This window comes from Hydra vulgaris, chromosome 10, assembly GCF_038396675.1.
Source record: "Hydra vulgaris chromosome 10, alternate assembly HydraT2T_AEP".
In the NCBI taxonomy this organism is placed as follows: Eukaryota; Metazoa; Cnidaria; class Hydrozoa; order Anthoathecata; family Hydridae; genus Hydra; species Hydra vulgaris.
Genome location: NC_088929.1, coordinates 24,525,261 through 24,538,311, shown reverse-complemented (window position 1 = coordinate 24,538,311; position 13,051 = coordinate 24,525,261). Strand labels below are relative to the sequence as shown.

Sequence of the window (13,051 nt, the reverse complement as noted above, 5' to 3'; positions counted from 1 at the left end):
AAAATCAGGTATATAAAAAATTGCCTAAATTTATTTAAATTGATAATTACAGGTACTTAAAAATATTTTTTTATAATACTGATTTTTTCATTGGATTCTTCAACCCTGAAAATGGTCAGGTACAAATTTTTAAGTCAAAATATCAAATATTTTTAAAGCTATGTGACTTGAAACCTTTAAACAAAGGTCATATTTCTGAGAGGACAAGAGGGGCCTGACTAAGATCAGTTGAAAATAAAATGGTCATATTTCAGGATCCTCTTTGAGCTAGAAGCTAAAGTTTTCTAGAATTTCTTGTTTTACTAAGTACTCTCAACTGTATAAAATTCAGAAAAATTTGAGATGTATAGTGACATGGCCTGGCTCAATTGACATAGAATTACTCAGTTCTTAGCGAGTTTGAGTTTTTAAATTGCTAAGTTTTGTGATATAAAAATTTGTTTAAAAATCATGAAAATAATTTGAAATATTTACAAATAAAATTAATTACAGAAAATGAAATGAAAAATTATTTCTTTTAATTTAAAGTCACCTATGTTTGATTTAAAAAACATTTTCTTCTATATTTGACAATATTTAATTTCATATACCATTTATCTGTTAAATTTGTATGCCCATCATATGCATATTATATGCATAATTATGCACATAACTTTTGAAAGGTATGCACATATATTCGCCGATATGTGCATAAGTTCCAAACCCTATTATTACTTCTTATCTATAGTTACCTCTATTCTTATGCCAGCTCTTCTAAATTTTTATGCATAACATAACTATGTTATGCTATGAAAAAAATTCAGAACAATGATATAAACTAATAATAATAACTCAGAACAATTATATAAACTAATAATAATAACTCAGAACTAATAATAATAACTCACAACAATGATATAAACTAATAATAATAACTCAGAACAATGATATAAACTAATAATAATAACTCAGAACAATAATATAAACCCTTTAAAAGAACACTCAGAACAATGATATAAACACTTTAAATGAACAATAAATTAGATTAAAAAGATTAGCTTTAGGTTTAATAAAAAATTAAACAATACCTACGTAACTCTTCACATCAATCACACTAAAAAGATTTGCATCAGGCATTCTAAATAAAAATTGAATTTCTTTTTTATATAAATTAAATATTAAAAAATGTTTAAGCTCCATCCAACGAACCACTATATTTATACAAATCTGCATATTGAGATAAATCTATATAATGATAAACTATGGAGTGATTTACTTTAACAAAATATCATTTAGTATTTGTTAATAGGATGGAGTTTACTGACTAATATAGCAATATTTCAACAAGTTACTTTTTTTTCACAAGTTGCTTTTAAAAAACTGCACATTTCGGGTTTTTTGTGTGTGTGCATGACTTTTTAATCCTTTTTTTCGAATTAATTTATTAAATCATAAATAGTCCTTCTTGACATCTTCTAAAAGCAAACATGTCTAAATTGCATGCACTTTTACAAGTAAATGTTAGAATAACATTGTAGACATGTTTTCTTATAGAATGTTTATTACAATTAGGAATTATAACATCATACATAAAAGCAAATATTAACTAAAAGCCACGGAATACAAAAGTAATTTTAAGTTTAATAAATTAAAAATTAACAATCTGTATATTAACAACTTTCTTTTACATTTTATAAAAAAAAAGTATTATTATTATTGATATTTGCAATAAAAAAATAAACTTGATAATGAGTAATAACCAATTCTTACTCAGAATTAATATTCAATTATTAGGACAACAGTTGGTTACTTAATACTTAAATTCAGCAAGTGGTTACTTAATGCAAAACTTGATCATATTATCCTATTTAAATATTTTTCTTGTAAATAGATTTTTAAAAAAAATGCATTTTTACCTTTAACTATAATATAATTATTTTATATACTTTCTGTTTTACTGTTTTCCATTTTATAGACTTTAATAGTGTTTTACTGTTTAGTTTTTAGTGTTTTTCATCAATATAAAAATCACTTTAGATGTTTTATTTTAAAATCAAGAACAAATAAAACAAAAATAGTAAAAACTCAATGAGTACACGAGATAACATGGAACCAGTCAAATATTTAAACCAGTAAATTACTTAAATTAATAAGTAAAGTTTTCAACATTTCAACAAATTGGCAAAATTTCAAATTTCAACAAATTGACAAAGGGGATTGTTGACTGTTGGAGTAGTTAAAATTCAACAAATTGACAAAGGGGACTGTTGACTGTTGGAGTAGTTAAAATTCAACAAATTGACAAAGGGGATTGTTGACTGTTGGAGTAGTTAAAATTCAACAAATTGACAAAGGGGACTGTTGGAATAGTTAAAATCAACTAAAAGATTATACTTACAAATAAAAAATTTAAAACAACAAATAATTAAAATTCATATCAAAAATTTAAAATTTAAACTTTTTGTTATTAACATACCTAATAAGTTTATTATTCATTTTAATTACCATATCTTTATTTAGTTCAATTTTAATAGCAAATAAAATTTTAAAACTTATATTATATAACATCGTAAAGTTTATTCTTGAAAGTTTAATTACAAAGATTTTATGCTTAAATTTATAAATCTTACTTGAGTCCAAGACCATCTTTGCGTTTGAAGAGTATAGGCATGTTGAAACCATTTTCTTGAATATATTTCAAACTGAAATCTTTATTATAAAAAAAAAAGTAATTACTCTGATATGGATTTAAATACACAGATAATAGAGAAAAATGTGTTTAATAGAGAAAATGTGTGTAAAACTGAACAATGGTTTAAACTAAACAAATTCAATTTTCTTTATAATAGATTTTTAATATTTTTATCGATGGAACATTTTCAGAAATTTTTGGTTCTATAAGAGAAAAAAAAATGTAGTTTTAGATATTCAAAATATAGTTTTTAGGTGAACAAAATGTTTTTTTTTAATTATTAAGTTATTCAAAAAAAAATTATATCATAAAACTCATTTTTCTCTAAAAAACATTCAAACTTAAAAGAACTTATTGAAATTTAAAAGTAATGTTCATTTATACTCACATTTACTATATAACTTATATACTAAAAGGAATTTAGCACATAACTCCTAATACATAATTTATATTATATGAATAATTTAAATAACAAAATGACAAAATTTGGATGTTATAAATCAGAATAAGGAAAAATGAGATCGGCAATGCTTTGCCGACCTTAACTTGCTAGAAGTTGGCATCAGGTTGGCAAAAAAATTTGATACAAAGGCTTTACTATAAAACATAGAAATGAAGTCGGCGGTACTTTGCCGAACTCAAACACTTCTAGATCAGCAGTTAGGTCGACATTCCCGAATGCGAACCCTGATTCAGAGGGCTGATAAATATACAACTATGCAGTTTTTTTCTAATTCTAACAGTTTTTGCTGAGAATAGCAGGCTTTCACCCACTTACCTACAAACTCGTGTAATTCGATTTACACAAGCATAAAAAAAACCTTTTAAAATTAAAAAAAAAAAACAATCTAATTATTTTTTTATTAATTTTCTAAATAATTCTTTAAAAACTTAATTCAAACTTGATGTTTTTTTCATCACACAATGTAATTTCAACATGGATGGCAAACTTCAAGGTAAAAACTTACCTGTTTGTAAAACGCAATAGAAATGCATTGTGTTTTTGTTCTAAAAACTATTATGATGTAAATGATATACAAGGAAAAATTTCCAAAACAAATGATAAAATGTTTAAATATTTATTTTACATCACAACTTTGTAGCAAAATATTAGTAATGCTAAATACTTGATTTTTGAAAATCAATAATAGAACCTATTTTTGAACTTAGTGATTAGAAGTTTTTTGGATTTTTTCATTGTAAAATCTGGAAAATTTTAACTAAAAGTTCATAATAGCCACCTCAAGTATGTTTTTTAGAAAAAAAAGCACATTTCGCATTTTTGCTGATTTAGAATTAAATCACAAGAATATTTTGTGAAATAACCGAGCTGATTCAGAAAATGTAAAATAACCAAACTGATTCATTAGGTTTTTAGTAAATGACCGGGGCCCTGGTCATTTACTAAATACCTAATGCCTATTTTTCATTTAAAGTTTAACTTAATATAGCCTTTATTTAAAATGTATTCTGAATTGTAAAAACTTTCTTTTTTTTGTTTAAATTTCATTTTTAATTTCCATGGTTTTTTTCTTGCAGTATTGTACTTGTTCCTTTTAATCAACTACTTAAGGAAGGCTTTCTGCCTTGGTCCTCTTACCTCTTGTGAACTCCTGAACTGAAGCCACCCCATGCCCTGCCACCTCATACCTCTAAAACCAATGAGAACTCTTTTTCCAGAAACAATAGGGAGTTAATCTGCTTTTTTCTGCTTTTTAGCCCTGGCATTAGCTTTTTATCTTGGTGGACAGTCAGAGAAACTATTGTTGTAAAGAACCTTTTTATTTCAGTGACTTTCTTTTTACAATATTTAATGCAATGTCCGTAGATATATTAGCCCCCACATTAGACCTTATTGTTGAGGCAAATGAAACAACTACACATATCTGATTATTTCTTCCCCACTCCTCAGTTGTTAATCTGACTTAGATCAAGAGCTACAGCAACTTCAATCGAGGTAATGACAACTATCTTTGTACTTCAGCAAAATTTCTTGACTGGAGACCTACATGGACTTTATAGAGTGTACTTGATAAAGTGTGCAATGAATCCTACTGAACTGTTGCAATTATGCCCTGACATAATTTTTTTCCTGGTTTAATATCTTTGCTCTATCATTTTCTATATCCTTCTCTTTTCTTTTTGTCAACCCATTCTTTGTAGCTAACATCTTTTCTTCTCACCAATGCCATTTTTAAAGATTGATAAAGTGGCGGTGTTCTTTGATCTTCAACTACATTGCATCCTGATGAGTAATATTAAACAAATTTTTCAGCTTGACTTAAAAAAATACATTCAGAGTTACATTGCCTTTCCATACTCTTAGGACTTGGATTTCTTAAGGGCTGGCACTCATTATGTAGTTTCCACACTTTTTCCTGAATATGGAAACTCTCAATGTTGGAAAAATTGGCTTTTCCCCATTGCTCTCTGATTTTAAACATAGTTTATCATATAACTTTGTTCAGGTTTCTGGGTTTTTTCCTGGCATGTTATTCCAAGACTCTCAGCACTTCATCACTAATTGGAAGCAAGTTTTACAGGAATATATCTATTGCAAGTTTGCCAACCAACTATTGTTTGTCCTCCAACCGCAACTCCAACTTTTAAAGGCACATGGCCTTGTTATAAGGTCTGCAATAGCAAGAAGTTTTTGAATATTATTAAGTGGATATTTATTCCATTATTTATAGTTCAAAAAGTGTGTGTTTTCTCTAACTACTATGACAGAACTATATCAATAGCAAATTAACTTACTTTTCTAAACAATTCAACAGAGGTTATTTACTATAAAACTAATTTGATGAAAGTTTGATGATTGATAATATAATAGTAAATTAAAAATCAAAACAGTCTAACGATAATATTTAACTGAAAAGTAATACAATCTACTAAAATTATTGACTATAATAATAGCATTAGCTACATAAAAATAAAAAATAATACCAAGTTAGTAGTTTGATTATTGGCTATAATAATAACATTGCTAACTAAGAAAAAGAAATTGACAATATGCCATTTCATGAGGTAATATTTTTGTAGATATTATTCACAATTATTCTTATATTTTTTTGCATGGGTGACACTTTCAAATTTATTAATGACTAATGCTATATTTATATAATTTAGCTAAATACTAATATAACATACCTGAATAACTTTGTGTGCACTCTTTATAAAAGATTGAAATGAACATAACAGAACAACAAAATAACCTCATAAGTTCTGCTGCATATGCAGAACTATATGGTTAGTTCTGCATATGCAGCAGAATTATGTGGCTCTGCTCGACATTAGGATGTGTACTTTACTGTTTAAAAATTGGCTCAAACACTCTTCTATTTTTTTAAATTAAACTTTATTTTTTTATATGCATAATATTTTAATATAGATGTAGGGCGTAAGTATAATATGAATATAGATACCAAGTAAGATAAAAAAAATTTAAAAAGTGTTTAACTATATTTGCACACTTCTAATATATTGGTGTCACTTTTTTGATTAGAATTCTGGGCATTTCCATTTCCTTGCGTGATTTTTTATTTTTCTTTGTTTTAGCAATTAGAACCTGGGACTTAAATCAATATGCATACTATTTATGATTTTTTAAAAGAACAATCATGACAAAAATATTTTTATCATATTTTAGGCTACCTGAATAAATTAAATATACAAATTTTTATCATTTGTTTTTTTTTTTTGCATGATAATATTGCTACAGTTTGAAAAATATACAATCGTTTTCAAAACGTTATACTCTAGCTAGAAATAATTCATGACTGCCATTTCTCATTAAAAATATATTAATTATATATATTAATTATATATATTAATTAAATATGAGTCATAGAAATATAATATTTCACTTGAGATACTCACAAGCAATTTATTTTCATAAAAAAAATTACTGCATGAAATTAAAAAAATTCGCAACTTCTGTGAGTGACTTCCGTGCATGATCATTCTGCATTTAAACAATTGCTGTGACTCTATGATACATAGCGCAATCCTGTAACATTCTAGAAATCTTTACTAATGTATGAAATATTATTAAAAAAAAAAAGTATACTGCTGAAACTTATATTTTCCAAGGAATTAAATTTTATTTATCTAGTAAGCAAAACTTGCGTTTTTCTGTTCTGTGCGTGATTATGCTTTAAACTTAATTTATTCTTTGATAACATTAGAAATGTATAACAATTTTTGTTTACCAAATATTTATATAGATTTAAATTAAATGAGAGTAAATTGGAGATCACCAGTTTTATTTTTATGAAAATAATAGACAAAATACTTTAAAGTTTCTGTGTGTGATTTTTTGGAAATGCCCTTCTGAGTGACACTATCATTAACATTATAATCATAATTTTTATTACTCTAAATAATTATAATCTTGTTATTGTTATTTTCCAAAATATTCTTGTTGGTGTCATTATATAATTTTAAAATCTAATAAAAAAAAAAATTTAAACTCTTATAGTAACCTGCTTAATTGAATAATGATTTTTTTAAACCTGGAAAAATCATTAGTCTGGTTTGGAAAAAAGATCATCAAGGACTCAAAGCTATTGTATATTTTTGTTATTTTAATAAGTGAAAAATATTAACAAAAAAAAATTTACTTTGACCATCCATTTCTAAAATTACATCATGCAAATTTTCATTAAACTTTTTATCTACAAGTTTTTCTTCAACACAGAACTGCCGCTTTCCCTCAATCACATCATCTATTTTAGTGTCATTGTAAACTTTTGCCTCCCTTGCTCTCTGAAACAAAAAAATCATTTGATTAAGTATTTATTGAATGAACTATTTATTTATAAAAAAAACATTAATTTTTTAAGGGTGTTTGTTTTTTTTTTTTTATAAATTAAGCTTTTCAACTCAATTCAAATCAATTCAAAATCGATCAAAATAATTTTCACAATCATTTATTAAATATTTCTTTAATGCATAAATATTTATTTCTACTTTTTATATGCAAATATTTCATTATACCACTATATATACATACATTATATACATATACACATGCACACACATGCACATATAATTTTTTGGACTGGTTTTTTTATTGACCCCATCAGTCAGAATGATTCAGGAGATCCATAAAGGTCGTCCATAAAGTACGTATGCTTTTTTTTCGATCAGCACAAAGACCATCACAAAGGAAATCATATAAAGTATTCCAGTCTGCCTAAATGTAGTTGTAAGAAGTGTAAGAAATGTAAAGTAGACTAGCTCTAGGACATTCAGCACACAATCAAGAGGTTTGAGGTTCAAATCAACTCTTTGCTTCTGGGAGTACCAAGTTTAACCTGTTTCTCAGTACACCGGCCTTGTTTAATAAAGTTTATGTTTTAGAGGAGAGAGTTACAAATATAAATAAAATGTGTTGCCTCCTTGACTTGGGGAGGTGAACTTAACAACAATAAATTAAAAAAAAAAAAAACAGAAACAAGATACAAACCAAAAGGTTATTTAAAAGGGGGCGACTGAATAAGTGCGAATTTCATAACAGCGAATGTGCATAAGTGCGAACTGGCACAAGCGCGAACTGGCATAAGTGCGAATCACTTGCAAAAACTGGCATAAGTGCGAACTGGCACAAGCGCGAACTGGCATAAGTGCGAATCACTTGCAAAAACTGGCATAAGTGCGAACTAGCACAAGCGCGAACTGGCATAAGTGCGCCAAAAGAATTTGCAAACATTGGCATAAGTGCGAACTGGCATAAGTGCAAACCAATTGCAAAAACTGGCATAAGTGCGAACTGGCACAAGCGCAAATTAGCATAAGTACGCCGAAAGAATTTGCAAACATTGGCATAAGTGCAAATTGGCATAAGTGGCGAATTGGCAAGTTCGCACTTATGCCAATTCGCACTTATGCCAGTTCGCACTTATGCCAGTTCGCACTTATGCCAATTCGCACTTATGCCAATGTTTGCAAATTCTTTCGGCGCACTTATGTCAGTTCGCGCTTGTGCCAGTTCGCACTTATGCCAGTTTTTGCAATTGATTCACACATATGCCAGTTCGCACTTATGCCAATGTTTGCAAATTCTTTTGGCGCACTTATGCCAGTTCGCGCTTGTGCCAGTTCGCACTTATGCCAGTTTTTGCAATTGATTCGCACATATGCCAGTTCGCACTTATGCCAGTTCGCACTTATGCCAGTTCGCACTTATGCCAATGTTTGCAAATTCTTTCGGCGCACTTATGCCAGTTCGCGCTTGTGCCAGTTCGCACTTCTTTGATGCCAGTCTTTGCAACTGCTTTGCACTTATGCAGATTCGCAGTTATGAAATTCGCACTTATTCAGCCTCCTCTTTAAAAGTAAGTGATTAGGTTTCCAAAATAAACTTGTGAGCTTTAGTTCTGGCAGGTTCAATGGTACTAGAGCTATTTAATGCAATGAGTATTTAAGTCACTAATAACAAAAGTATTGGTCGATGGATAAAGAGAAAAGGCAGGATCAATTTGATCAGAAATAACAAAGAATGTAGTCTTAAGAAAAAGGAGAATGCTTAAGTACAAAGAGAAAGGTGATTAAGTAAAATAGATGTAGAAAAAAGCACATAAAAAGAATAGCCAGATGATTCAAGCTTAATTTCACACAAAATTTGTGAATTGAAATATTAGTACATCTATAGTTTATGCATCTAATTATTAGAACCTTTGACAATTTACCCACTAAAACTAACAACTCAAAAATAAATTAAGCTACTCTCACAAGCTAGGTCTGGTGAATTTTGAAGAAAGTAACATCAAAATATTAAAAAATAATTTACATAAATATAGCAGCTTATTTTTTCTAATGTAAAGATGCGACAAAGGACTCCTTATGTGGAATTAACAATGTAAACTAAAAGCACTAATAGGGATACCATCAATACACAACATGGCACTGTTAATACTCCATTTTTTACAGAAATTAATTCATTTGTTGATAAAATCAGCTTCTTGCACTGTGTTTAAAATATTTAAAAGGTACTAATAGGTAGTCTCTATAAGAGACACAAGCAAATCCCATAGCATCCAGCATTCATCTTAGTAAGTAAGGTAGGAGGGTTATGTTGTGTCTGACACTATTCAAGTTTTGCTATTTTTGAAGGTTTTCTGTGACGTGAGTAAAATAATTAATTTCCAACTCACAGTAGATTTATTTGAAAAATCTGCTGCATGCTTTTAGTGACTAAAAACTATTGATTTATGTTTAAATTACAGAAAATATTTTGGATAATGAATTTTTGAAACAGATTTTTTTAATAGTGATTTACCTTCCTAAGGCCATTGGCGCTCTACCACTACACATCTCAATTAAATAATTTTCAAACTACTACTACTCAATTAAAACTTCTCTTTAATATGCTTTTGAAAAAAAAAACATATTTAAGAGAAGATTTATGCTGTTTACAAAAAGAAAACAAGCAATTTAGGTTTGATTTTTTTAAAATAAAATTATTATTTTAAAGAACATTTAACTACTTACTGATTTATTATAACAACATATTAAAAATTACAATAGTTGCTTAAAGTGAGTGGTTATGTTACATTTAAAGTGAAAAATTGCTTTTAACTATAAAATAATTTTTTTGATTTAGATCTGCTATGTCTCTAATAAGTAGTGCACATAATCTATACATAAATCAACAGTGAAGACATATGCTTTTTATTTCGTGATTTTTATTGCCCTTAAAATTTCCAAGGGATAACATAACAACAGAGCTTCAGCAATAACATTTTCTTTCTGCCTCAACACACTTTTTAAGACTCAAGATATTTGCTTCAAGATATATTTGCTTTCAGATTCAAGATAAAGACCTTCAAAGAGGTAATGATAAATGAATAAGTTCAACAAAAAATTGATATTAGACAGTAAAGAATTAAGGGTTGAAAAATTGATTACAACAACTTAAGTTAATAATAAGAAAAAAAAAATTTAGAAAGTTTTTAATTTCAAGCAGCCTTTGCTATTTAAAAAAATTTCGTTGTTATAATCAACTCTATCATAATTTATGATAAAACTAAAAAATATGTAAATAGTTACCAAACTACGTCCGAAACCATCCATGTGGATATATGAATAAAATTATAGTTAAATCAGATTTTTATTTGAGTTAAGAGAAATAAATATTTTGTTAAATTTTTCATTTTCTTTGTTAGATTTTTTTTGTGTGTGTGGCCCGTATTATGGGCCGTCTTTTACGGGTTGTTTGATTTGTGAATTGAGATGGTAATAGACGCACCATGTCTTTCCATAATTTTTTTCATCTCATAATTTTTTTCATCTCTTTTTTCATCTTCCATAATTTTTTTCATCTTTCATCTCTGGACAATAGTTAACGACATTTTTTTAAAAAGTTTAAAAATCCAAACAAAATTCTATAATTTTTAAGTACTTTACTAGTGCACAAATTTTTAAATACGCTTAGAGCGACTCCAGGCATATGAAATTATGCATGTGTATATCTTAGTAACCTAAATTTTTAAAAAAAGTCAACATAATTGAACGGCTAAGTAAACAAAGGTGCCATCTGACAAAATTAAAAAGACCAACTTTTTTGGATGCTAAACATATGATTTTTGAAATTAAAACACTTCAATTCTAATAAATTACATAGTAGCTGTCGTGTTTTAAGATCATGAATTAATATATTATCTATGTAGGGGAGACTAGGGTTAGGACTATTGTAATTGTAATTGTAAAAATTAAATACAACTACACATTACAATACAATAATATTGTATTTTAATAATACAGAAACAATAAAAAAATTTTATTTTGGTATTGTATTGCTGCGATGAAAAACAATTACAATAAGTATTGTATTGTTTTTTTTTTTAACAATACCATAAAATTCGAGAAGTATTATATTGTATTGTTTTAATGAAATAAAATTAAAATAACTATTGCATTGTTTTGATGAAAATAATTACAATAACTATTGTAATGTATTACTTTTTATATTAAAGTAGAAAAGCTAACGTATTTTAACGTATTTATATTCATCTCTGACGGACTTACTACTATTTTTGCTAATTTTTACTTACGGATTTGCAATATATTGCAAATTTTATTTTTACATATTTAGATTTCGCATCACCTATCTTGTTAGTAATTTGATGAACATTCTGTAGTTTATTATTGTAAAATATTCTCTAATTTTTAAACTTAAAGAAAACTATTAACTTCATTTTTATTATTTATTTTACCTTTCTCAGGACGTATTTTATGTTGAATCGCTGTCTTAGGTCTGCCGAATCTCTTTTATTTGCAGAAAAATGATGGTTCCCTTTTTTTTGATCCCGTTAACTTTGATTTTCAATATTTAAAGTTGCCCAATTTACCATTCTGGCACACCTTCCCCTTCCATTATGTTTCAGTGAAATAGAATCAATCATTAAATATTAGTTGAACCCTATTTCAAGTGTACAAGGGTATATAGTTGGGAACTGGACTATTAAAACATTATTAAATTTAAACACTAAAATATTTTTTTTTATTAGAATAACAATATATTGTTATTGTATTACAGAATTACAGTAGTTGTAAATCACAAGTATTGTTATTGTTTCTAAATCATGTTAAAACAATAACATAAATTATTGTTACTGTTATTGTTTTCATTACAATTACAATAGTCCTAACCCTAGGGGAGACAGGCTGTTGGGGATAGTTAACTCATTGTATTTACTGTGGAATAAAAAAAGTTTTATAAAATTTATTTTTTTATTTTTTTAAATTTGCATTAAGGAAATTTATTTTTTACAAAAAAATAAAAATTCAGGAGATTTCTTTATCTAAAAAAAATTTAAGCTACTGCTTGAGTGATTGCGGCTTCAAATAACTTGCACTTTGCTTGAGTTTGGTCTCCGAAATTTGCCATTTGATCTCGAGGTTTAACGACAAATACAGAATGAAAATAGTTATTAAGTTTAAAATTCCTATATTCGGTGTACGCTTATGATTTAAATTCGAGTTATTTAATTTATTAAGATATAGTTTTAATAAATTCAAATAATAAATAGATAAATAAAATTATTTCTTATGACTATGCTTAACTAGATAATTTTTATGTACCACATAAGAACCTTCACGATTTCCATAATTAATAGAATTGTGCTCAAAAACACGCGTTATTTAGAGTAAAGAGTTATTTATATCAGGGGTTGCTTACATTTAGGAGGGGTTTCTTGTCAGAGCAGCCGTAGCGTAGTGGTTATCGCACTTGCCTCAGAAGCTAGAGATCCCTGGTTCAACGCCACCTCTGCACAGTGGGCCAGAATGCACTTTTACTGGACAAAATTCATAACTAATTTAATATTAGAGCTATATTCACTAAAATTAGTATGAGTACTAATATGATGTCTGCGC

General features: G+C 27.6%; 1 protein-coding gene across 2 annotated transcripts in view; it reads right to left on the bottom strand.

Annotated features, from left to right (window-relative positions):
• Positions 1–10,903, bottom strand: part of LOC100212991 (lysine-specific demethylase 2B) — a 37,539-nt gene extending 26,636 nt beyond the window's left edge. For both annotated transcript variants that reach the window (XM_065807580.1, XM_065807581.1), the window contains exons 1-4: positions 10,724–10,903; positions 7,294–7,438; positions 2,610–2,688; positions 1,068–1,117 (exon numbers count right to left, since the gene is read on the bottom strand). In XM_065807580.1, coding sequence (XP_065663652.1) covers positions 1,068–1,117; positions 2,610–2,688; positions 7,294–7,438; positions 10,724–10,747 — 298 coding nt within the window. In that variant the 5' untranslated portion in view covers positions 10,748–10,903. The remainder of the gene's footprint in view (positions 1–1,067; positions 1,118–2,609; positions 2,689–7,293; positions 7,439–10,723) is intronic.
• Positions 10,904–13,051: the final 2,148 nt, after the last annotated feature.